We start from the raw sequence: 26,851 nt of genomic DNA, 5'->3' as shown, positions 1-26,851 counted from the left end.
TATGCTATTGTCTTCTTGGGAGAAAAAAGAAGGATATTAAAGTACCCTTTCTACAAATAAAGGAGAATTAGGGGTAGGGGAAATGGGGCAATAAAAATGAAGTCAATTAGCTACTCTAAGCAACACAATGATCCAGGACAATTCTGAAGGACTTACAACAAAGAATGCTATCCATTTCCAGGGCAAGAACTGTTGGAGTCAGAATGCAGATGAATTTTCACTTTAATTTATTTGTGTTTTTATTTTGGAGTTTTGGTTTTATATGAGTATTCTCTTACAACAATGACCAATATGGAAGCATGATTTGTATCATCAAACATGAATAACCGAGCTAAAATTGCTTATCTCCTGAGGAGGAGGAGGAAAAGGAGGAAGACAATTTTTTATCTTATAATTTCAAAAAGTATATGTTAAAAATTGTCATTACATATAATTGGGAAAATAAATTATCTTAAAGAAAAAAAAAAGAAGTCAAATTGGAGAACAGGGAAAGGTAAAGGAAGAAGCTCCAAGGCTTGGTACAGATTCATAATATGTTTCTCCATGCTTGGGAAGTAAGATATTGAATCTCTCATTCTGGAGTATTTTTGAGCCAGAGAGTGCCAACCACACTTACCCTCTCTCCAAACTTCTGCTGCTCCTCAGCTTGTTTCCCCATGTGCAACTGAAAGAAAGGGAATATGTGAGATCAGTGGAGATGTTCTGCTTGGGAGCTGACCTCAATCTTTTCCTCCCACTAAAGACAGGGGAAGGGAAGAGCTGATGTCAGGGCTCGCTCACTACACACATGAGCCACAGCGGCAAAATAGCAGGTCTTCATCTGTACTAGTTTCTTCCAGTCTTTCTGGACCTTGCCCAGTAGTGAAGCAGTCTCAGGATTTTCCAGAGCCCGGCAAGCTTCCTTGTAATAAACCACCACCTGGGAGAGGAAAGAAAGCTTGATTAGTTATCAGGGAGAAAAGGAGAGTATCCTTCCAGAAATAGTTAATCAATTCCACTAGCTCTCTGAGCCAATTCTAGAATTGGCTCTGCCTTTAAATTTGCTGTGTGATCTTGGCCTTGGTTTCATAATCTGTAAAGTGGCTATATTGATACTTGCACTGTCTGCCTCATAGGGCAGCTGCGAAGCCCAAAGGGGGATAGAACATAGTCAGAACAATACTAGAGCATCCTGCTGAAGAGTAACCTTTTGGTACTTGCCTGTGCACTGATGCGAGCCACCAGGAAGCTCTTGCGATTGTCCAGCATTGACTTCTCCAGGAGGCATTCCTGAGCCTGGCCCTTGATGGGGGAGGGACAGACACACCTCTTTAGAGCAGGCCCCCAGGTACATCCTATTCCGCTATCCCATTTCAGTCCACAAACCCTAAAAGATCTCATCACATAGCTGGTGATCTGACCTCAGCTGGAAACTAGCTATTCCTCTTATATCAACATCAGCCTGTTAAGAAAATGGAGGGATTCTCTGTGGTCTCAAGGCTTTACTATTCCTTGGATTATTGCAAGCTTCCTCTCTGATCTGCCTGCCTCCAACCCATTCTTGCATGCCACACCAATTTATGCTTCTCAAACCAATGCTTTTATGTCATTTCCCTACCTTAAAGCCTTTAGTGGCTCCCCACTGCTGATCCAAACCTAGCCTGACATCCTAGGCCCTGCCAAAATGGCTGCACCCTACTTTTCCATCTAACTTGCCACCCTCTGTTCTTGATAGATCAATTTCTTTGCTGTCTTTCCAAAACACCATCAACACCTTTCCCTTCAATTGATCCCTGCTTAACATCTGGAAAGCCCTCCCTATTGCCTTTCAAGGTTCATAAAATCTCCCCCAAGCACACCCAGAGATCAAAGATCTCACCTACTCTCTGAACCCTTAACACTGTTTCATTTTTCTGTATATGTGCTCCTCAGGTCAGAGACTAGCCCAGAGTAAAAAAAGAGAAGAGCCCTGGTCCCAGAGCATGGGGGTGGGGTGGGTGGGTGAGGGGCTGGGGTGGGTAAATTTCAGATAGTCACAGTAACCAACATCAGCAAGAGGCAGTGCCTACCAGCATGAGGTTGATGTTGAGGTTTAGGATCTGGTGGCTCATGTCCACACTGTAAGAGTGAGGGAAGTGCTCCTGTAGATAGGTGAAAGCACCTGCTGCACACTGGAAGTGGGTACAAGAAACCTTCATGCCCTGAGGGACAAAATCAATGATATCTGGTTCAAGGCAGGGAAAGTAAAAAACCAGCCCCATATCTGCTCCTCTTCCCCACACCCCCTGGCTCCAAAGATCCCAGCTGCTTAGGATTTAGGGCAGCACTGGCAGGGCCTGGTTCTCCTCACCTCCTCAGATACCCTCTTGTCCATGGCACCCAACATGGAATGAAGAGCCCCTTTAGAAGACAGAGAAGAAAGAAATCAGTACCCTCTCAGGATACCTATAGAAGGAATTTTCTGGCTTATATCACTAAATCCATCCAACTTTCCTTTTCAGGGAACTAGGGTTATGTTATTCCAATTGCAACTCACAGGAAAATGGAGGTCTACCAGGGAGATATGGGTTAGATCCTAGTTGGGGAAGGCAGAACTTTGAGATTCCTGAAAAGAGTCATTGATTTTCCTGGGCAGGGGTTGTTATGTAAGGCAGGCAAGGAGACAAGAAGGTACAGAAGTTAAGGGAACAAATCCAACTTCGCAAGATAATCTTAAGGCTCTTTGGAGCTGTGTCTGGGGTGGAGAAAGGGCAGCTCACCCAGGTTGTAGAGGATGCAGGCCTGCTCATACTTGATGTCTTCATGGGTCACTGACTTCCCAGAAAAGATCTCTGTCCTATAAACATACCAGTCTCATTTTATTAGGGAAAGAAATCTCAAGACCATAAAGCCAGGACCTCCTGATCTCCTGGGCAAAAGAAATATCCAGGAATGTCCCACAATTGGGAAATGGATGAACAAATTGTGGTATATGATAATGATGAAGTATTATTATGCAATAAGAAATGATTAACAGGATGATTTCAGAAAGAGCTGGAAAGACCCATGTGAACTGATAGAGAATAAAATAAGTAGAACCAGGAGAACATTATACACAGTAACTGAAATATTGTGGGATAGACTTTGCTACTAATAGCAATACAATGATCCAGAACAATTCTGAGGAACTTAGTACAAAGAATACTATCCACCTCTAGAGAAAGAACTGTTGGAGTATAAATGCAGGTGAAATGTTATGATTTATCACTTGTTTATATGTATAATTTGGATTATTCACCTATAAAAATGAATAATATGGAAACAGGTTTTGAGTGATAATACATGTACAACCCAGACTGAATTGCTTGTCAACTCTGGGAGGAGAGAAGGGAAGAAGAGAGGGAGACAATATGAATCATACTTTGGAAAACTTATGTGTAAATTTGTTATTAAAAGATAAAACTTAAAAAAATATCCAGGGTAAAATGAAAGATTACTTCCATTTTAAAGAAAAAGGAACAGATAGCAGGGAAAGGCTTATTGAATTACATCCCTTTTATACAAGGGTTCTTCCTTACTTTGAGTTGGCTTAATGGGGAAATCAGAGATAAGGATTTTGATCCCTGGGCTTGGCAAAGAAGAGAACAGAACAAATTGCCGCATTAACTCCCAGATTCACTATACCCATCTCCTTATCCCATTATCCTTACCATGTGATGGGGACAGCTGCCTCATTCTCTAAACCCATAGGGATCCGGCTCTGCAGGTAATGGAGCTGGCCCAGATATTTCCTTAGGATGCTACAGCCTTCAAAGTCCCGAGGAACTCTGATTGCATTCTGGGGAAGCAAGGGGAGGGGAGAGAGACAATAACTGTCAATGAGCTAGCTTTTCATTTTGCTACTGACACAACCTGTGGTGAACTTGGGCAAGTCCTTTTAGGCTTCAGGTTCTTCCTCCATACAATGAAAGGGTTGAACTAGAAGAGGTTTCTTCCAGTTCTAAATCTAGGATCTTAGGAATATTGACAAGAAAACAGAATGTGCAAATACAGTTCAGACTGCAACTATGTCCACCAAATTCAATAGTACATTTCCCCCTAGCAATAACAACTCCTTTCTCAGTATTTCCCTACTGCCTTGTGAAAAACAGTATGTGATGTCTTCATGGGTCATTCTGAGATGAAGTGACTTATCCCATGGCTCATAAGGTTTAGGACCAAATCCAAATTACTCTCTTCTGATTATGACCAGATAGTCCCCCCCAAACCTCAAGATCCTGGCAGAAGGTATGCTCACGGTATTATAAGTGATTATAAATCACAAATCTGGAGTGGCATGGATCTCAAGTCACCCAGTCCAATCATTTCATTGCACTGAGACCCAGAAAAATTAAGCCACTAGTCCAAGGTTCTACAAAGTAAGCAAGAAGACAATGCTAATAATGAAACAAAATAGTAATATTAAAGCAGAAGTTTATTTCTCTTGAATACTGATGTTTGAGGACAAGGAAATATTCCATCTTCTTTGAGATTCTTCTCTTTGTTATTGGAGACAGCCTCTCTGAACCAAGCTTGCTTGCCCACTACCTTTTCCAACAGCTAAAAACTGACCTGAACCTCTGTTTACAGACTACCTCTCCTTTTAGAAATAGGATCAGAATTCACAAAATGATGAAAGACTCACAACCATATTTTTTTCACACGGCCAATGTAGGACTTAGTTTTGCTTGTCTGTGCATATTTGGTATAGGATTTTTTTTTTGTTTTAAATAAATGGTGGTGGTGGTGGTGGTGGTGGTGGGGAACTAGGAAGAGAAAATAGAATTCTGTTACTAAAAAAATTTAATTTAATTTTTAAAATTTACTACCTGAGATTCTACCAAGGTAGGGGATCTTGTTTTAGCATGTGGGCAAAGAAAGCCTTGGATTATATTGTGCTATTCTCGCTGGGTCCTTAAACCATCATCAGCCTTCTCCCAAATTCCCCCACACAACTAAAACTAAGCATATAGCCTTCCATTGAAGAAATTCTTCCACTCTCATAAAAGAGAGCATATATAAAGAAAGAATCTCAACCTGTTTGTAGAATTAGTGGAAGACAGATTTGGATTAGAATCTTGGCTCAATCACTAATTTATGTGAGACTGCAAATCATTTCTCAGGAAAGTATGGCTAATACTTGTCTCCCTACATTACAGGCTTGTATAAAGATCAAATTAAAATGTGAGTGCTTGAAGTATAAAGATCAAGAGTTGTTTTTTTTTTAATCACAGTCAAGAGGGGGTTGAACACTCTCAGTTAACTCATGTTACAAATAAAAATTTACAAAATTTAACCCAATAAAAAAATCTAATTTCTCTCCCTTGACTTGTCTTAAATGACCAGCAAACATTCATTGCTGTTCAGAAATAGAAGAAAAGGGGGCAGTTGGGTAGCTCAGTGGATTGAGAGCCAGGCCTAGAGATGGAAGGTCCTAGGTTCAAATTTGACCTCAGACCCTTCCTAGTTGTGTGACCCTGGACAAGTCACTTAATCCCCATTACCCATCCTTTACCATTCTTTTGCCTTGGAACCAATATATAGTATTGATTCTAAGGCAGAAGGTAAGGGTTAAAAAAAAAAGAAAAGAAAGAAATAGAAGAAAAATAGATGAGTCTGAAAGGTAACTTCCCTACCTTATTCTTCCTCCAGGTTTTTGGCTTCCAGTTCCCCATTCTTTTTCAACCCTAACCCACTGTCCTCACCAGAAAATTCAAGGTTAGACATAGTTTCCATAGAGGCTTTGTTCTGAAGCAGATCCCTCTCAGAAAACTGTAGAATAGGTATGCAGATCCCATTCTGGCCCCCTAAAAGGGGTCTAGTAATAGTGACTCTGAACCAAGGATCCTTTTCTCCAGGGCATAAAGCCCAGGTGTTCTTGAACCTGGGCAGAGAATTAATTAGGCTGCTATAATATGTGTATGGTACTTCCTCTTTGGATTCTCCATATTTGCTAAAGGGTATAGCAAAGAAAATTCAAACTTGCATGAAATGCAGACAATAGGTAAGAGCCCGCCCCACCCCCCTTACTGAATCAGAGAATACAGCTTGAGAATATCTTTTTTCCCTGCCCTTTCTTCCTTCTCTGTTATACTGATCACATGACACCCTTTGGGGATGCTGATGCTCCTACCTGTCTAAGCAGTTCCAGCTTCTTCAGCTCCTCATTGTAGGTCTCTGGGTTCTCACCATAATTCTTTAGGACGAACTAAAAAGAAAAGGTACGAGTGAGTGAAGTCTTACTAGAAGTCTTAAGACTGCCCACTAAGCTCTCTCTCTGCCCAAGTTCCTACTTAGCACACTCAGGTGCACTACCACCAACAACTCCTGCAAGCACTTGGCTTAAGGATTCAGCTTTGATTCACTCTTAGCCTCTCAACCCTTGGAACATCTGGAAAGGTCATCATTTTCTCCAGTATTAGTGTACAGAAAAGCATTATCTGTTCAATAGGGTGATTGAAAATAAGATATAAACATGAAAATAGTTCGCATCCCATGCTTTGCTGTAATAAACAAACCTATGTTTACATAAAATATTCTATAATCCCATGTTTCCAGACATTTCAAAAGATTAGTCCAAGATAAGGTACTAAGGTAATTCTGAGAACCTAGAAATAGGTAGGAATCCCCATGAGGTGAACAAGAAGGAAAACAATCTTTTTATTGTCTATAGTAAAATGAAAAAGGTTGGTTCGTATGCTGTGGTTCACTGGGAATGCTATTGCATCAGCTAAACCTTCCTGAGATAGAAGGGCTGCACACAGTAATGTCTATAGCCAGGGAGCTCAACAAACTATAATTAGATACTAATGAGGCTGATTAGTTTTTTTTAGTTCTAAAAGAATGAAATGGAAAAAAAAAAGTTTACTATTTAACTGTGTGCCAAGCACTGCAAAGTGCTAGGGCTACAAATAAAAAATCAAATCCTTGCTCAAGGAGCTCATGTTTCTATTTGGGGTAGTCAATAAGACATAAAGGAGGGTCAGTTTATGTTCAGTTCATGGCATATATTAAAATGAGGTAGTACTTAGGCAGGGAAAGGAGAAAGGCAGATGGAAAGGCCAAGAAGATCTTGGGGAGGCCTGGCAGGGTAGATGGTCAGTCCCCTACCAAGAAGATAGCTGATTTGAGGATTAGTTGGGCTCTAGGATATCTCCAACAAAGGTATATATTTAAGGATCAGCATTCAGCTGACAGTGATTATCCAGTTACTGATTCTATCAGTCTTCCATCCAAACTTGCCTTTGGATAATTAGGGCTTAATGGAAAAGGGATAAGTCTGTGACTTCCTTCAGTGGCAATAGATGTTGGTTTCTCTTCCTGCTGCCCATCATTGGGATGAGATGGGCAGAAGGGAAGAAGGGATGGGAAAAAAAATTCCAGGCATGATACTATGGGACCAGTGGATATGACTGGCTTCCATGTCTTTGGTCCAAAAGGTCACCTGCAATAAGATGGCAAGTATGTATGTGACAAAGTTTGAAAAATAAGTCTGCTTGTACAAGAATATTCATAGCTGCGCTCTTTGTGGTGGCAAAAAATTGGAAAATGAAGGGATGCCCTTCAATTGGGGAATGGCTGAACAAATTGTGGTATCTGTGGGTGATGGAATACTATTGTGCCCAAAGGAATAATGAACTGGAGGGATTCCATACAAACTGGAATGACCTCCAGGAATCGATGCAGAGTGAGAGGAGCAGAACCAGAAGATCATTGTACACAGAGACTGATACACTGTGGTACACTGAATGGAACATTTGAAAGATGATATTCAACTGGAGACCACTAGGTGGTACCATGGTGCGCAGAGGGCTCAGTTTAGAGTCAGGAAGACATAAGATCAAATCTAGTCTCAGATACTACCCATATAACCCTGGGTAAGTCATTTAGCCTATCATGGTTATCATCATTGTTATCACAATCATCATCATCTAGGGGGAAGGAGTTGGATGGATAGGAATCAGGAGAAACATTCTGGGTTTTGAAGGATAAGTAAGATTTCGACAGGCAAAGATAAAGAGAGAGGGAATTAATTCCATGCTAGGGACTGATGTGAATGAAAGTATAGAGGCAGCAAATATTTGCCGGATGGCCAGAAGCCTAGTCTGAATAGAAAATTCAGATCTGATGAGAAACAGTAAGAGATAAGGCTGGAAAGGCATCATGGCATATGATATATGATAGAGAACCAGCACTGGAGTGAAGAATATGTGAGTTCTAGCCCTACCTGACACATAAAGGCTGTGATAAAGGTCATGTCACTTCACCTGTCAGTGGCTGAGGCAACTCTTAAGACTGTAAGATAAAACCATTACTGATTTACACTGTAAAAGAAAGTTTCCTCCGGGGGAGCTGCCTAGATCAATGAAATCACAGATTCTAACTATAAGGCTGGAAATGTAAGTTGAATCCAGATTGAAGAAGGCCTTGAATTCAACCAACTTTAAGAGTCTACAGTATGCAAGGTATCAGGAATTTTTAAAATATCTAACATAGCCCCTGCTCTCAGGGAGCATCAATTCTAGTAAGAAGTAAATATGCACACACTTTTGACACAAAACAGACTGTGATGGCAACAGAAAAGAGATTCGCAAACAAAGTGGTATTCAATTCAATGAACATTTATGACTCTTTTTAGATTCCAATCAGCCTACTGGGTTATCTCTAGCATTTAGGGACTATGGTCTGGATTGTCCTGCCAGCACCTCACATTCAGGATGTCTTAAACCAAGCTTAACTTTCTTTCATATTTACTCTTCTTCATTATTAATGGCATCTACCTTACATCTAGTCACTCCTATCTGATTATTCATAACACAACACACAGACACACACACTTCGACAAGCATTTATTAAAACACTTATGTGCCAGGCCCTGTGCTAAACACTGGGTATACAAAGAAATGCATAAAATCAAAATTTTAAAAGTTCCTTCTTTCAGGCTAATACATATACACTAAATGTTTGCTGAATTATATGCTGATATGCTCTAAAAAATTTGAAGAAAGACTATCTTCAGTTGGGATATGGGGTGAAAGATCAAAGAAGACTTCACATAGGCCTTGAAAGGGCTAAATGAAAATGAAGACTAGTGGGAAGTAGAACACAATGGTAAAAATACAACTCACCTTTATATACTCTATTACTCACAATGATCCTATGACAGAAGTAGAAGTATCAACACCCCCATCATATTCTCAAGGAACCTAAACCTGAGCATGTCTCCACAAATGTATTAGGAATGAAATTCAGATGCATATCCTGGACTTTTAAAGATCTGTATTCTTTCCAATATATTATGTTGCTTTCACAAGCCATGGGGGTTAATGAGGTTAGGAGAGAGGCCTCTGGAAGAATTCTGAAGAGAATTAACATTATCAGATGTGAGTATAAGGTTAATTTGGCAGCAGTTTTAGTAATGGATAGGAGTGGAATCAGGGAAAGAAGATGGGCATGGGAGAGATTAAAGGCAGGAGTGCCAAAAGTTAAATGCCTGTTGCAAATCCTAGTGGAAGCAATGAAGAATTAGTGAATGATTGGATCTGACAAATGAGGAAGAGTCAAAGATAACAACTATAGTTTCAAGAACTTTTTATTAGGTGGCAGTGAATAAAAGGAAGTGATTTAGGAGGGATAACTTAGTTTAGGATAACTGAGTTTATGGTACTGGTAGAGAACACTTAGATATTTAGTTGGCCAATCTGGAACTTGGGAAAGAAGGCCCGGTGATCTGGAAACTACTCACATAAAGCCTCATAAAGATAAAGCTCTAGGAATGAATTAGATTGCCAAAGGAAAAATGAAAAGAACTGAGGACAAAAGCTTGGAAGCTGACTATGCTAAGAGGTGTGAGTGAGAAATCCCCTACTCCCTTATATGAGATTAGATTTTAATGACAGTAGTAGTCTTTGGTTAATCATAATTGCATTTCTAGGATAGTTAAATGATGTTAGCATAAATTAATTATATTATATATATACATATATATACAAATTAAATTATAATACTCCTTAGAATTTTAGTAGTGTTTTTATAATTGTTTTAGTGTAAGTTTTAAGGTTTGAGACAAATAAATAATAGTTTTTAGTTAATAATTGTTAGTATTTATTAAAATCATGGCTACTCAGCATTTAGGGACTATGGTCTTGAACTTGTGACCTAGCCTTTTCAGCAATTATATAAATTGTCTTTTCTTTGGGATTGAGGCTCAGAACCTCTCTTCCACCCTGGTGTTTATATCATCAGTCTTAGAGAGTAGGGTTCTGGACCCTCCACTCCCTCTTGTTCATCAAGTGACTTCTACCAATGAGAAGTATTTCCTGATTGCTTTAACCAATTTGCATCTCTATTTTTATCATTGTCCTGAATTATTTTTAAACTGGTATATAAATTGTCTAATTCTTTGGGTATTAAAGGAGGCCCTCTCAGAAGGCTCTGGCTCTGGGTCTTTTTATCTTGTCCAGAAGGTCAGCTTTATTGTGGGACTGGCCATCTCTCAATAAACCTAATACTTTTTAGCTTGGAGACTTTGTTTCTCTCATTTGTGTTCCTGTGGTTGGAAATTTTGCCACAGAGGCTGAGAAAAGGAAACTGAGGATTGGTTCGCAAGATTGGAGAAAAAGCACAGGTTCCATTCCCTACCCTGCTGGAGGAAATACCATGCCCCTGCTCCATTCCTAATCCTCTAACTCCCCTTACTCTCAGTCCTTTGCTAGAAGCAGCTATTTATGCTGCTTGATTGGGCAGGGAGTAACCAACTATAACCCTTTCTGGCAGATAAAGGAGCACTGGACTTTTCCACCTGCCCTAACATCTTCCCTCCCAGTATAAACTCCAAGATGCCTGGGTGCTGACATCTGCTATGCCAACCTATGCTAAGGACCCCTGGGCCTTGTCATTCAAGTTCAAGGGAAATCAACAAGTACCTGCTAATTGCCTATCATATGCCAGAAACGCTAATTCCTTGGAACCAATAGGCCCTCTTCGGTCTTGCAACTAAACCCTCCAATGTACATTTTCTCCCTCCATGAGGAGAATTCCTGAAAGTAGAACTTGTCTTGCTTTTCTATTTGTATCCCCAGAACGTGGTACAGAGAAGCACTATATATTGAGGATGCTGGGTAGCACAACAGCCCAGAGCACTAGACCAGGATTTCTAAAGCTTAAATTGAGCCTCAGACACTCGATAGCTGTGTGACCAAGGTAAAATCCAATAAACTCTGTCTCTGTTTTCTCAACTGCAAAATGGAGATCATAATGTCTTCCTCAGAGAGTTATGGTAGGGGGCAAATCAGGTAATTTGAAAGTAGTGTCTGGCATATACAGATCATAGGATCACAGAAGCCAAGGAAGGAGAGTCTATCACAAAGATTAATGATGACTCAACTGTATCAAATACTGTAGGAAGGTTGGCAAGGATGAGAATTGAACAAAGACCATAAAATTTGATAATATAAAGGTAGCATGTCCTTGAAAAGTGATGTTTCAAGAAAGTAATAAGAACTGAGTAGTTTTTTTTTTAACCCTTACCTTCTGACTAAATATTAATCTTAAGACAGAAGGGCAGTAAGGGCTGGACAATCAAGATTTAAGTGACTTGCTCAGGTTCATATGGACGGGAAGTATCTAAGGCCACATTTGAACTCAGGTTATCCTGACTCCAGCCCTGGCATTCTATCTACAGTGCTACCTAACCTAGATGCCCTTCTGAGGAGTATCTTTTGACAAAAAAAGCTCATGCCATTTGATGAAAAGTTATCATAGGCTGAATGCATGTTGAAGTCAAGGCAGTAATGGGTACTGTATGCTTTGATGCCAAAAACCAAAATAATCATCATCAGTGAACAATTATTTATGTGACACAACAAATAAAAAGCATATTTCCTACTCGTGCAGAGTATATGAAAAGATAAGTTAGAAAATTTTAAAATTTTTAAACAAAATAACTAACAAAAGGTCACAGGTTATGCTTCATGTAAGTGATGCAGATGTTAAGTGTGACAGAAGCTTAAAGGTGGGAGAAATTGTGGGTAGTCTGCTGCTTTCCTCTTAGCAGATAGGTGGTAGATTACAGGTCCGGAAGGAGATATATTCATTAGCAGATATGGCCATTTGGATTTTGTTCTAAAATTTATTACAAGAGAGTATCAAATAAAGCGTGTATTAAAAACAACAACAAAAGTCAATGTAAATGGAGCTGGGGTCTGTTCAGGAAAAGATTCATCAAAGAAGTAGGATCTGAGCTGGGTCTTAAAGCCTGATAGGATTAGAAAGGAGGTAGAATATGATGTGATAGGCATTTAATTCTGTGTGACTTGGACATATATAAATATCTATATATGGCAAATTTATCAAATCCACAAGTGATACAAAGCTGGAAGAGATAGTTAACAACTAGATATACAAAGTAAGGGTCCAAATAGATTTTGCAATATTAGGAGGTTGGTTAGGCTAAATCAAATAAAATGAAATTTCATAGGGATAAATGTACTTTGGCAATCCATCCAAGCATTATGTTCAATTCTTAGGGTTAAATTTCAGGAAGGATACTGATAGACTTGGGTGTCCAGGGAAAGGTAGACCGAGATGGTGAAAGCCTTTTAAGTACATGCTAAGTACAAGGACTAATGAAAAGAAATGGGAAATGTTTACCCTGGAGAATAGGGAGAATGTATCCAGGAGATAAGAAAGGGAAATGGGACATGATGGCTATCATCAAGTATTTGAAGGGCCAAAGGGATTAGATTTTTTCTGTTTAGCTCCAGAACAACAGGTAGAAGTTGTCTAGGGCCAACTTGAAGTTTACGGGAAAAAATTTCCTAAAATTTGGAATGACTCAAAGTAAAATAAGATGCCTCAGTGAATCCCCCTCCCTGGATTTCTTTGAGCGAAGTCTGGATAACCACTTATCATAGAGGGAATTCTTTTATATATGGGCTGGCTTTGATGGCTTCAATGCTCCCTTCCAATTCTAAAATTCTGAAAGTCTCATTACATAAAAATAATACATAGTAAGGAAATACTTAAGGTTGGCTGTAGCATAAGATTCACGAAAGAAGAATCTGGTCTAGCAAACTTTACATACTTGGTCTTTTGAGACAAATTGTAAACCTTAAAATTTCTTAGACTTATGAATGTTGGAAATTTCACCATTGGGAAATTTCATACTTGAAAAATTTCCTACTGATAGTCTATTGGAATGTGAACCCCCTTGGCATGGGAGGGTCCTTCTCCTCCCTACTTTTTTTTTTTTTTAATTTAAAACCCTTACCTTCCGTCTTGGAGTCAATACTGTGTATTGGCTCCAAGGCAGAAGAGTGGTAAGGGCTAGGCAATGGGGGTCAAGTGACTTGCCCAGGGTCACACAGCTGGGAAGTGGCTGAAGCCAGATTTGAACCTAGGACCTCCCATCTCTAGGACTGGTTCTCAATCCACTGTGCTACCCAGCTGCCCCCCTTCTCCTCCCTACTTAAGATTACTTTAGGACAGAAACCTTTTGCTGAACAATGGAAAGGGCTCTGACCCTGTCTCTAGAGGAAATGACCGAGCAGATGCCGCTGCAAAACTAGCAGCCATAGAAGGACCTGGATTAATTTTAACATTAACAACCACTGATAATTTAAATTTATCACTTTCCTATAATGAAAAGGAAGTGGAAAAATGGAAACAAAATTTAAAGCAAAACAGATTAATGGAGTATGGGTGTCATCTGAAGGAAAACCCCTGCTCCCTACAAGTTTCTATCACCAAATTTGCCAATCTATTCACAAAAATGGTCATTTTGGCACCCAGGGCATCGTGGACTCTGTTAAGAGAGTATGCATAGCCCCTGGTATAACTACTATATCCTCTAAAGTGTGTTCAGCCTGCTCTACGTGTCAAGCATATAACCAACATGCATTTTGTGGAAAAGCCTTTGGGGGACATCCTCTGGCTTACACACCTTTTGAACATCTACAGATAGATTTCATAACGATGCCAAAGGCTGGACGTTATAAATTTTGTCTAATAATTGTAGATCAACTAACCAGATGGCTGGAAGCATTTCCTACGACCCGAGCCACAGCAGATTTTGTTGCAAAGATACTTTTAAAGGAAATTATTCCTCGTTTTGGCCTGCCAACACGTATTGACTCTGATAGAGGGAGTCATTTTACCGATTCTGTCTTAAACCAAATATATTCTTGCTTGGGGATAACTCCAAAATTCCATGTTCCATATCACCCCCAGAGCTCAGGCCAAGTGGAGAGGATGAATAAAGAACTTAAGACTACGATTGGCAAATTATGCACTGAGACACATTTAAAATGGCCTGAAATTCTCCCTCTGGCCCTATTTTATCTTAGAAGCAGGCCTAGAGGAGACTTACATATTTCACCATTTGAGATGCTTTTTGGACATCCGCCTATACAGGCGGATTCTCCCCGGCTTATACATCGCTATGAGGGGGAGATATTACTATTGCTTCCAATATACAGCACAAACTACGTGAACTTCATGAATCTGGAGCTGCAGTACAAGCTGGACCATTAGACTTTTCTCTGCATGACCTGAACCCAGGAGATAAAGTTTATATCAAGAATTTCAAGCGAACTGGAGCAACTCAACCTTCATGGGAAGGACCATTCCAAATATTATTAACTACTCCAACATCTATAAAGATTGGAGAAAGGGACTCTTGGATTCACTACTCACATGTGAAGAAAGCATCTTCTGCTAAGACTGATTGACTCTATCCTATCATATGAATTGTGACTATATCTTATCATATGAATTAGAGATAATAATCCATAGACAAATGGATGCTGTTTTTTCAAGAATATATTGAATTACTGATTTTTTTCTTTTTTTTTCTTATTTCTTTTCTTTTACTTTTTGATCAGAATATTTGATTTTTTTTCTCATTTTTTGTACTGAAGGTACACATAATTAATATTAATATTATTTTTTTCCTGCAGTAATACAAGTTAATATATATACTCTTGCTATAATATCAATATATGCCTAAAAGCTTTAAACTATGGGAACCTGCCATTTATTGATAAAATATTATAGGACTGTGATTAATGTTTGTGTCTGATTCCAGGAAAAGGGATAAAAACAAGGAGTACAGACTAAACCTGAATAGTGCCAATAGAGCACACAAGAAATATTAAAGTGAGACTCGAGGTTGCAACGCTTAACTTATGTTTAAGTCGTAGGACTTCCTTGTATCTACATTCTTTACGAAGTACTCAAACAAGTACCAAGCTTGACTATCATGCTGGCTCCCTATACCCCTGAGGGGAAAAAAAATCAGACGAGGGAATGACATTTCCCCATCAAAATAGAATTATAATTCTTTTCTTCTTATATTATGGCAACTTCCTGTAGTCTTGGCTACAAATGGCTAAGTGAAATATTACTGCATTCTGTCCTACATACTTGTGGGATAGAAATTACTTTAAACTGGACCTATACAAGGCCTATTTTGAATTTTTCTTATGTTTTTTGATTATTTTTCTATTCTTTTGATAATTGACACATACACCCCCATAACTGAACATTGCATTCTGAGCTAAACTTGATATTTTTTTAATACTTACTTCAGGGGGGATTGTATTTTAATTTAAAATCTAAGAATTTTTTTTATTTTTGAATTTTTTTTTGAGATTGTATTTTTATAAAAATCCAAGAATTTTGAATTTTTGTTTAAGATTTTACTGTTATAAAAAATCAAAGATTTTGATTCTGTTCGAGAAATGATCTGCAAGAAAGAAGCTTGAAGCTTTTATATCCAGAGAATGAACTGTTGCAGAAAGATGCCGAAAACCTACACTTCATCAAGAAGATCAAGAATGAACTTTGGATATGATTTGATTGGACTGAACTTTTGATTGAACATTTATTGTAATTGTACACATTTATGCCTAAAGGGACTGCCCCTAATTTGGCTTTCTGTCAATGCGCCTAGCAAAACATTGGTTTTGCTTTCTTTTCTTTTCTATTTCCTCTCTCACTATTCTAATTTCTCTTAGAAAATTGAATATTGTGTATATCTATAGTTAGAAGTGCATTTAGAACTACAAAATGATTATGTTAAATGATCAATGGGGAGACTAGTCTCCCAATGATCATCAGGGGGATTGTAAACCTTAAAATTTCTTAGACTTATGAATGTTGGAAATTTCACCACTGGGAAATTTCATACTTGAAAAATTTCCTACTGATAGTCTATTGGAATGTGAACCCCCTTGGCATGGGAGGGTCCTTCTCCTCCCTACTTAAGATTACTTTAGGACAGAAACCTTTTGCTGAACAATGGAAAGGGCTTTGACCTATGCTTAAGTATAGAACAGGAAGTTCTTTGAGTCATGATTGATTTTAGAATTGATACAATAGAGATACTTGGAATGACAGAACCAGGTCTTGGAAATTACAATCTCCACCCTACTCAGTCCTAACAGGATGTAGGAAGGGGCTGCAGCATAGATAAAAATTTAATTATTTGAGAATATGACCTTCAACAGACATGTGCAAAGGGGCAGACCTCTGGGCGGTCCTGGGTTAAGCTAGAGCCACCATTGGCACAGGGAAGACATGGACAGTGATTGGTAGATGTGAGAACTGAGGGGAGGGAACTGAGATGGTTTCCTTAAAGATGGAGGGGTCTGAGGACTGAGGGGTGGTTGGAGAGGTTTTGCTCTAAGAGGTGGTGCTCTGAGAAGGCTTGCTCTGAAGGAGGCTGGAGGTGGAGGCCCCTGAGACTGTTTCTGCATTTTGGTCACGTGAGTGATAGGGACTGATCTCCTTTCTTTGCCCCAGCTATCTAAGGGCTTGGGCCTTTTGGCCCAGCCTAAACAGAAGGGGTATTTAAGCCCTATTCCCTTCTCTCCCCTTTCTCTCTCCCTCTCTCTCTCTATCTCTAATACCTTTCTTCATCCTGTTTGTAATTAAACTCCATAAAAGGTTGACTGCTGACTTTGAGTTTTCATTTAGGAATTACATAGCTGAATTCCTTGGCGACCTTAAATTAATATATATCAGTCTTTTAAAGTGATTTCCTTGTCACACTATCAATAAGCACATGAAAAAGTGTTCTAAATCTCTTATAATTAGAGAAATGCAAATCAAAACAACTCTGTGGTACCACCTCACACCTAGCAGATTGGCCAATATGACAGCAAAGGAAAGTAATAAGTGTTGGAGGGGATGTGGCAAAATTGGAACACATTTAATGCATTGCTGGTAGGATTATGAACTGATCCAACCATTCTGGAAGGCAATTTGGAATTATACCCAAAAAGCTTTAAAAGACTGCCTGCCCTTTTATCCAGTCATACCACTCCTAGGTTTGTACTCTAAAGAGATAAAAGGGAAAAATACTTACACAAAAATATTCATAGCCACACTCTTTGTGATGGCAAAAAAATGGAAAATTAGAGGGTGCCCATTGATTGGGGAATGGCTAAACAAATTTTGGTATCTGATGGCGATGGAATATTATTGTGCTGAAAGGAATAATGAACTGGAGGAATTGCACATAAACTGGAACGACCTCCAGGAAGTAATGCAGAATGAAGGGAGCAGAACCAGGAGAACATTATACACTGTGGTACAATGGAATGTAGTGGTCTTCTCTATTAGCAGCAATGTAATGATACAGGACATTTCTGAGGGACTCATGAGAAAGAACACTATCCACATCCAGAGAAAGAACTGTGGAAGTAAAAACACAGAAGAAAAACAACTGCTTGATCACATGGCTCAATGGGGATACAATTGGGGATGTTGACTTTAAATGATCCCTCTATTGCAAATATTAATAATATGGAAATAGGTTTTGAACAATGGTACATGTAAAACCCAGTGGAATTGCTCTTTGGCTCCGGGAGGGAAGAGGGAAGGGAAAGGAAAGAACATGAATTACCTAACTATGGAAGAATATTCTAAATTAATTACATAAATTAAATATGGAAAAACAACAACAACAAAAAACTAAAGTGTAAACAAAGCTTAGAGAGATGCAGGATTCTCAGCTCTGTGCTAAGGCAGATCAAACATAGTTTTACGCCAATAGTAACAATCCAAACTGCTTGTATAATGCCCTTTGGGCTATTTATAAGCCAAAGACCTAGAATGTATGTCAGCTATTCCATGCAGATGGAGTCCCACTGATAGGTGATAGGAACATGATCCTGGACAGAAGGGCTTAACACTTCCATAGTGTTACCAATAAACCATCATCAACCAATGCTGAAACTACTGATCACATCTCTCTCCAGCTGAACTTTCAACTGAAGAAGAGGTTTTGAATACCATTAGACTCCTCTAGTGTGACAAAAAACTCATGTTGATTTCATTCATTCCAGTAGAGATTTACAAAGAAAAGGAAATAAGTTGTCCTATGACAATCAAGGGATTTTTTTTTTTGGGGGGGGAGGGCAGAGGAGCTCCTCTCTTAGTCACTGCTGGCAAAAGTCTTACCAAGAGCCCTCCTTAAAGAGCCTTTACCTGGAAGATGGACATCTAAGCCAATGTGGCTTCAGAAAGATACTGTCAAGTTGTGAGTGTTGTGGAAGATCATGGCAAAATCTGGTTGCCCAGAGAAGTTCATCAGCATTGCACGCTAATTTCATTATGACATGCTTACACAGGTCCTAGATAATGGACTATTCCCAGTCATCAACTGAGCAAATCAGTGTTGTAAGCTTGTTCCCATGCTTTTTTAGCCTAATGTTTTCAGCAATGTTGTCAGACACCTTTGATCAGGATGTATCAAGGTCAAGGTTCTGCACTAATGGTATGTGAAAATAGGATTTAGCTATCTCCTGATTGTAACAATGAAGATTTCCTTTATTCTGAAGATTAAATTGTAATCCTCTAATTGTAACAATGAAGGGTCTTAGCTCGTCCTTTATTGGGAAGATTGGATTGCAATCCACAATCTATTTTTAGATTTTAATCCCCAAAAGGTGATAACTCAGTATTTTAAGTAGATCTACCCATTTTAACTACAAAAAGGTGTTAAGTAACTACAAAAGGTGAACTAACCAAAAAAAGATGTTAAGTAACCCAAAAGGTATAATCTAACCAAAAAAGGTGTGAACTAAAGAGTGGGCAGTTCTGGAGAAAAGCATCTGCTGTGATTGGTAGATGTGAAATTTAGGGGAGGCGACACAAGAAAAAAAGATCTTTAAAAAGAGGATCAGAGGCCAGAAGATGAGATATTCACTATTAGGATTCGAGGATATTCGGAAGAGCTCTCTGACTCAGAGGAGCAACTGGAAGACAGACACCCAGACTTCTTTTCATTTAGATGGTCACCGTTGGTGAGTGAAAGGCTGACTTAGTAACCCTGCCTTTCTTGGAGGTTTAAACCTCCGAGAAAGGCCCATGTCTTGAGACTCTGTTCCCTGATTGGGGCCTTAGTATTTTTACCTGCCTCAGAGGAAGGCATAGTTTCCTTTCTCTCTCTCATTCCTTAATATCGTCCCTCTATTGTAAATAAACTACCATAAATTCGGAATACCATTTTGCTATAAGAAATTACTAGCAAGATGAGTTCCGAAAAATCTGGGAAGACCTATATGAACTGATGCAGAATGAAGTGAGAAGAACTAGGAAATCACTGGATGTAGTAACAATATTATAATGATGATAACTATGCAAGATTTAAGTTCCTTTGATCAATACAATGATCCAAAATAATTCTTAAGGACTCAGTGAAATCCATCTCCAGAGAGAATTGAATTTTAATTTTTTCACATTTTTCTTACTTTTTTTGGTGATATGGCTAATAAATGTTTTTATGATTTCACATGTATATCATATTGCTTGCCTTCTCAATGATGGGGGAAGGGATGGAGGGAGAGAAATTTAGGACAGAAAATTTTTTTAATATTACAAATATATAATTTAAAAAAATTTTTTTAAAAGAAGATATGAGTTCACATCAAACCTCAGTCATTTCCTGGCTGTGTAGCAGTCATTCCACCTGTCTGCTTCTTTTTCTTCAACTGTTATATAGAGTAATAATATCACCTACTTCCCAGGGTTGTTGTGAGGATCGAAGCAGATATTTGTTCAGTGTTTAGCACAGTGCCTGGCACAGAGTAGGTACTTAATAAATGCTTATTGCTATCCCCTTCTCTACCCCTTTCAGGAAAGGGTTGGACTAGATGTCTGAAGTCTCTTCCAACTCTGTGATTTTGGGATTCCTGAAGTCAAGAGCTGTATTTTTAATCCTCTTTTTTTCCCCAACAGTGACTAACTACTATATACAGAAGACATGGAAAAAATTTTTGAACTGAATTTTAAAACTTCTAAGGGAAAATGAATTAATTCCAATTTGGAATGTAAAGAACCAATATTTTTCTACTGCATCCACATATCAGAAAAGAAAAGGAACTCTCCTAGCACACCTAGTGGTAGTTTCAATGTCCCGGTAGGCAAGGAGAGGAATGGAGGCAAAAACAAGGGCTCCTGAGTTTGTACAGGTGAGGTAGAGGAAGAAATCACTAAAACTCACATGGTGCTTTAACAATTAGAAATGGCTCATAATAACCCTGTAGAGTAGGTAGTATAATGATATTTTATAGATAAGGAAACTAAGGCTCAGAGTAAAAAAAGAAAGTGACTTGTCTCAGGTCATGTATAGTAAATGTCAGAGAGAGGATGAGAATTCAGGTCTTTTGACTCTAAATTCATTGTTCTTTCCATTACAACATGATACTTACCATATGAAGAAAAGATCATAGACTAGAAGAGATATAGGCTAAGGAAAAGAAGGAAATATGGGGAAATCAAGGTTACAGTGTGAGGTATAATATGGTAGGTTTCCTTTGTTAATAGCTCTTTAGATATGAAGTTTAAAGGGAAGGAGGGAAATCTTGAAAGCTTTTGCAACTGGCTAGACTGGTTCTTCATATATAAGATAGTAGGGAAGTTGGGCAAGTTGAATTTGAGAAATGCTAATTTATACAATACTGTTTATTTTGAATATTTTAAAAATAAATATCACATTTCAAACTCTACAAGAAGCAGTGTCTTTTCTATCTCCACAGAGAGGAAAACAACAGCATAAATCAGGGAAATAGGAATCCTAAAATACAGATTTTTTTTTCTTCCCTCATCCCCCTACCCCGAAATCTCTACTAGCTTATCAACTACCTCTAGGATAATACACAAATTTCTCAGCCAGGCATTTAAAGTCCCAACCATCTTTCTGATATTAATTCATATTACTTTACTAATCCTATTCTCAGCCCAGAAAAAAAAAAACATTTCTCTTATAAGGCACTCCATCCCTGTCTCCATGTCTTTCCATGAGTGGTTCACTTGTTTGATATGTACTTTCTTCATCTCTTGGAGAGGAAACTTAGTTTCCATTTTTAAAAAGCACCACTTAGGTGGTACTTCCCACATACTGTAGCCCTCTCTTCTCAAGATTATTTTGTATATGTTTTGTATTTACTCATTTGTGCATATATTGTATCCTTCCCAGTACAATGGGAGTTCAGTGAAGGCAAAGACTTTCTTTTTTGACTAAATCAATATCCAACACATTTTACATCTAGTGGGTATGTAAAAGATAGCCTTTGCTTCTTATAAAGCCTCATACATTATCAATTTAAACAATTAACAAGTAACTTATTCTCTATCAAGGCTCAGTCTCCATCCATGAAATATCCAGTTTGAAAAATCACACTTCACTTGTACACTAGAAAATGCCAAAAGTTTAGAGGCAAGGCTTGTCTGAAGTTGGTAGTGTTTCATTCTATAGCTCTGCAGGCCTCTGTCAATGTGACTAGATTCTAGATATCTATGATCACTCTCTTACATACCTCACCAGAACTGACTTGTAGCTTCATTAACTTCTCACAATACTCTCCCTACTTAAAACCTTGTCACACTCCCCTCTGACAACCTTTTAAAGTGAGTACAAAGCAGGGAGCCAATGCAGGTCAATTGTGTGGCTTCTTCACCCAAAACAACCTCACCATATTAGTTCTTTAGAAGCTTCTTAGGACATCACTGCTCCTGAGCACTCTATCACCTTTGAAAGTGACAAAAACCCAAATTCACTACACCTTATATCACTGACTTCTATGAAATGTGAAAGATACCTTTCTCTTCCTACAGCAACTAATGTGCCTTTCTTTGGGATATTGTAGCAAACTTAAATCACGAGATTTAAAAATGGGATTTTTCTGAAAGTTATGGTATCACTGTAGTTCACTCAATGTTTATTATTAACAACAACTAACACTTAAATAGGGCTTTAAGGTTTGAAAAATACTTTATATATATTACTTCATTTGATATAATAGCTTTGTGAGGTAAGCCCTTAGAGGTATTTATATCTCTATTTTACACATAAGAAAATTGAGGGTAAGAGAGGTTAAATGATTTGTCCAAGATTACAAAGGTTGTAAATAAAATTAGGATTCAAACCCAGGTCCCTTGGCTCCAAATCCAGGGTTTTTAATATTATATCATGCTATATCACATTAGAAATAATAAATCAACTGTGAAAGATTTAGTAGCTGATCAATCCACTAAAATTGCAAGATTCATGATGAAAGAGATTCTCCCTCTCCAGAGAGAGAACCAATGGCCTCAGAGTATCCAGACTGGAAAAAAAAATAATTTAAAAAAAATCTTTTTTCCCAGAACAAAACCACATGAAAATGTTTTGCATAATTTCTTATGTATAACATATATTGTATTTATTATCATCTCAATGGGAGAGTGAATTTGGAACTGAAAAAAGAATATATTTTTAAAAAGTGATAAATATTTCAAAAGGCACTAAATAAGACTTGTTTCTCTTTGATTTTGTTTGAGAAGGAAGCAGGTAGAGGAATCTTTATGATACAAAACACTTCCACCTAGAGTACCTAGATGCCCTGACCAGGTATGAAGTAACAGGACTAGGAAGATTGGCAGACAACAATTTGAATGAAATACAACCAAGTATCCCTTTCCTCCACTAAAGTCCTATTCCAATACCTCATTGTGTAAAAGTCAACCTGAGATTTACAAACTTGTACCATCAGAAACAAGCTCTGGCCTGTCCACTTAGGAGAAAAATGTGGATCCAGTGTGTTGTGTATGTACCTACAATATAAGTTTAAAAAGGCACATTGCTAAAAGGTGGGTGACGAATTTTTGACCAGAGCAACTCAAAAACGACTATCTTTTTTGGAGAGGTTGCCATCTGTGGAGGGAGTATTCACACCAATGAAACCATAGATTTTTGATATGTTCTTTTAATGTCATAAATATTTATATTACATTAAGATTAGTTAGGATTTCTCTAGCCTGGAGAAGAGTAGGAAAGACATAAGAGCCATATAACACTTAAAGGGTTTGTTCTGCTTAGCCCCACAAAGCAGAAACAGGAGCAATGGGTAGGAGCTGCAGAGGCAAATTTAGGCTTGATATAAGGAAAAACTTCCTAATAATAAGCACTCTCTAAAAATGGAATGGGCTGTCTTGGGGAATAGTGAGTACTGCCCCATCCCCAGCTGTGGAGAAAAAATGTAAAGCACTAGAAAGACCAAGGCAGCTTGTCATTATTAAGGAGTGACTACTAAGCAACTAGCTTAGAGTTCTCAAAAAAAAAAAAATCATTGAATCCACTCCTTGCTCTCTTACATCCTATTCATGGCAATCCATCTCACTCTAGATAGAGCATCACTGCCAGCCCATTTCCCACAGAAGGAGGAAGTAGTTGCTGTAAAGGAGACCACTAGATATAGGAGAAAAGGCCTGGATTGGAATGCTGGCCCTGCTACCTACCACCTGACTGACCTTAAACAAGAGGCATTTCGCCACTCTAAGACTGCTTCCTCACTCATTTGATGGAGATTACATATTATCTAAAACATACTTGCAATCTCTGGCAAAACATGAGAGGTGCCAGCCATTTAGCTACTCTAAAGAATTAGGGAAATTTCCCTGTGGTTGAGATTTAGGACTTTCTGTGGATTAAATTGTTATCTCACTTCCAACCTCTCTCCTTCATTCGGTATTATCTGGTATATATTCCTGTATGTATCCCTTCTCTGATTTCTTTTTTGCTATGATTTGAATAAATGGGTTTCTTTGCTTTCAGAAATAATAACACACTTGCTTTGGACACCTTAAAGTATTGAATTAGGAAAAGCTATTTGTTTTCTATTAAAAAAAAAAAAAGTTAGACTAGGGAGCAGCTGGGTGGCTCAGTAGATTGAGAGCGAGGCCCAGAGAAAAGAGATCCTAGGTTCAAATCTGGCCTCAGACACTTCCTAGCTGTGTGACCCTGGGCAAGTCACTTAACCTTCACTGCCTAGCCCTTACCACTCTTCTACCTTAGAACCAATACACATTATTGATTCTAAGACAGAAGGTAAGGGTTGTTTTTTTTTTTAAGGGTTAGAATAAATTACTTCTAAAGTCCCTTTTAGCTCTCAGTACTAAAAGTAGTGTGGTATAACACAAAGAACGCTGGATCTGGAAAGGCCTACGTTCCCATTCAAATTATAGCTTTGCTAGGCTCCCTGTGAAAAATCGGGTAAGTTTACCTGTCTGGGCTCAGTCTCAGCTGTAAAATGAAAGAGTCAGACTAAGTCAGGAGTTCTTAACCTTGGAACATTAAAAATTATTCTGATAATTGTATTTTAATACAAGTTATTTCAGGTCCTGGACTTGGAAGTTAAAAAGACATGAGTTGAAATCCTTCCAAATTCTCTCTCCCTCTACCCTTTTCCCTTCCCATTAAGAAGGCAATACAATATACATAATACATATGAAGTCATGAAAACATTTTCACATGTGCTATGTTCTGGAAATTTTTTCTTAAAATAATGCTTCAGACTGAGTTTTCTGTCTGGAGAGGGAGAACATTTGTATCATGAATCCTTTGGAATTTTAGTGGATCACTGTATTAATTAGTGTTACTAAGTCTTTCACAGTTGATTTATTATTTCTTTCTTTTTTTTTTAAAACCCTTACCTTCCATCTTGGAATCAATACTGTGTATTGGCTCCAAGGCAGAAGAGTGTTAAGGGCTAGGCAATGGGGGTCAAGTGACTTGCCCAGGGTCACACAGCTGGGAAAGTGTCTGAGGACAGATTTGAACCTAGGACCTCCCATCTCTAGGCCTGGCTCTCAATCCACTGAGCTACCCAGCTGCCCCCTGATTTATTATTTCTAATGAGATGTAGCATGATGTAAAGTTCAAATCCTGCCTCAGACTCAATAGTGAGACCTGTGGCCTCATTGACTTTCGTCTACTCTCACTTTTTATCTTTGTAAAAATGGGATTAACAGCACCTACCTCTCACAGGATTGCTGTGAGGATCAAATGAAATAACCAAGTAAAGTGCTTTGCAAAACTTAAAAGAGTTAGATAACTGTTAGTTCTTAAATAGTTAAGAACACTTTTTAAGTTTTTCAGGAAAGGAGTTTTAGTCTCCGTTTGAATAGAGGAAGAGAAAGTCCTAAAAGGAGTCCGAGGGGACCAGTCAGGGAGGGAAAAGACACCACCAGAAACTGGGAGAAGAAAGTGTGATTCCTAGTAGGAAAGTGGACTGGTATGATATGGCGTTTATTTAATTAATTGAGGAAAGTTCAAAGGTTTTTTTGAGAAACTTTATAGATGACAGAGTAATAGGAGACTTAGCACTCTAAAGTCTATCCTTTACAGCGTAGAGGCTCCTAAATATCAAGTGACTCATGCAGCATACCCAGGTAAGGCAAGGGTTCAAACCCAAGACCCCCAGACCCAAAGGCGAGGTTCCTTCCGCTGCACCCTGCTGATGGCAGGATTTCGAAATGAAGGGCGCTACCCAGATATTTCGACTTTCTGAGTCTTGGTTTACCCAACTGTAAAAGGGGCGTGTCGGCCTCGGGGATCTCCAAGAGCCTTCCTCGCTCTGGGTCTGCGAAGAGGAGACCGGCGCGGCCCCAGGCAAGAGCCTCGAGAGGCCTGGCTGCCCGAGAGAGGGCCTGACTCGGGTAGGAGGCTGCGAGTGGGACCGCCTGTGGCCACCAAAGCGGGCCTTCCTAGCCGTAGCGACCCGCGGACGTGGAAGGGGGAGGGGGAGGGGACACGGCCTCGGCCTCTCACCTTCCTCACGGCCGGCTGGAAGTTGAACTCGCCGGCCTCTTTCAAGTCCAGCCAGATCATGGGCATGCGAGGTACAGCCTCCATGGCGGGTCCGGGTTGGGGCCCACTCCCCTCAAAGAAGGGGGTGGGGGAGGAACCAGTCACTGACCCGGGAAACCCACCAGCCCACCTCAGCCTCGAGCTGAGCCTAACCAAGCTCAGACGAGCCGAAGCCAGCTGCACCACTCCCCACCCCTCCACGCCACGCCGGAAGTCATGAGGAAAAAGAGGAAGGAGCATTCGCTTTGCCTGCTGGGAGATGTAGTCCACGTTGACTCCCGCCAATGCTACCGCAGAACGCATGCTCACGCTTGACCAATCTCTAGAGCCCCGCCCCTTTGTGCCGGGTGTGACCAATTTGCTAGGATCGAAGAGAAATCGCTGAATTGTCCTATCTGAGAGTAAGAAGGCACCTCTCCTCTAGTCCTTCGAAGTGCAAGAATAAGACATCCCTCTGACCATATGCCAAACAAACGGTCATCCATCACCATCTTTCTGAACAGCCTATTCCATTTGGGGACAGTCCTACTCGTCCGGAAGTTTTCCCTTATGATCAAGACTGCAAATTCCACTCATTACTTCCTGTTCTGTCTTCTGAAGCTGAACAGAACAGATCTAATCCCTCTCCCACAGGACAGTCCTTGAAATACCTGTATAGCTACCAAGGGCCATCTTTCGATCCCTCCTTCTCTCTGACCGCTGACCTCCCTGGCTTCCTTT

General features: G+C 39.2%; 1 protein-coding gene across 2 annotated transcripts in view; it reads right to left on the bottom strand.

Moving 5' to 3' along the window:
* The window catches only part of PTPN23 (protein tyrosine phosphatase non-receptor type 23), a 35,588-nt gene extending 9,225 nt beyond the window's left edge, over positions 1 to 26,363 (bottom strand). For both annotated transcript variants that reach the window (XM_056805204.1, XM_056805205.1), the window contains exons 1-9: positions 26,093 to 26,363; positions 6,131 to 6,205; positions 3,669 to 3,796; positions 2,739 to 2,815; positions 2,330 to 2,379; positions 2,049 to 2,180; positions 1,201 to 1,281; positions 788 to 919; positions 617 to 664 (exon numbers count right to left, since the gene is read on the bottom strand). In XM_056805204.1, coding sequence (XP_056661182.1) covers positions 617 to 664; positions 788 to 919; positions 1,201 to 1,281; positions 2,049 to 2,180; positions 2,330 to 2,379; positions 2,739 to 2,815; positions 3,669 to 3,796; positions 6,131 to 6,205; positions 26,093 to 26,176 — 807 coding nt within the window. In that variant the 5' untranslated portion in view covers positions 26,177 to 26,363. The remainder of the gene's footprint in view (positions 1 to 616; positions 665 to 787; positions 920 to 1,200; positions 1,282 to 2,048; positions 2,181 to 2,329; positions 2,380 to 2,738; positions 2,816 to 3,668; positions 3,797 to 6,130; positions 6,206 to 26,092) is intronic.
* Positions 26,364 to 26,851: the final 488 nt, after the last annotated feature.

The sequence above is a fragment of the Monodelphis domestica genome, chromosome 7 (assembly GCF_027887165.1).
Source record: "Monodelphis domestica isolate mMonDom1 chromosome 7, mMonDom1.pri, whole genome shotgun sequence".
Lineage (NCBI taxonomy): Eukaryota > Metazoa > Chordata > Mammalia > Didelphimorphia > Didelphidae > Monodelphis > Monodelphis domestica.
The sequence above is the reverse complement of the archived record's forward strand: the minus strand, read 5'-3'. Positions and strand labels throughout refer to the sequence as shown.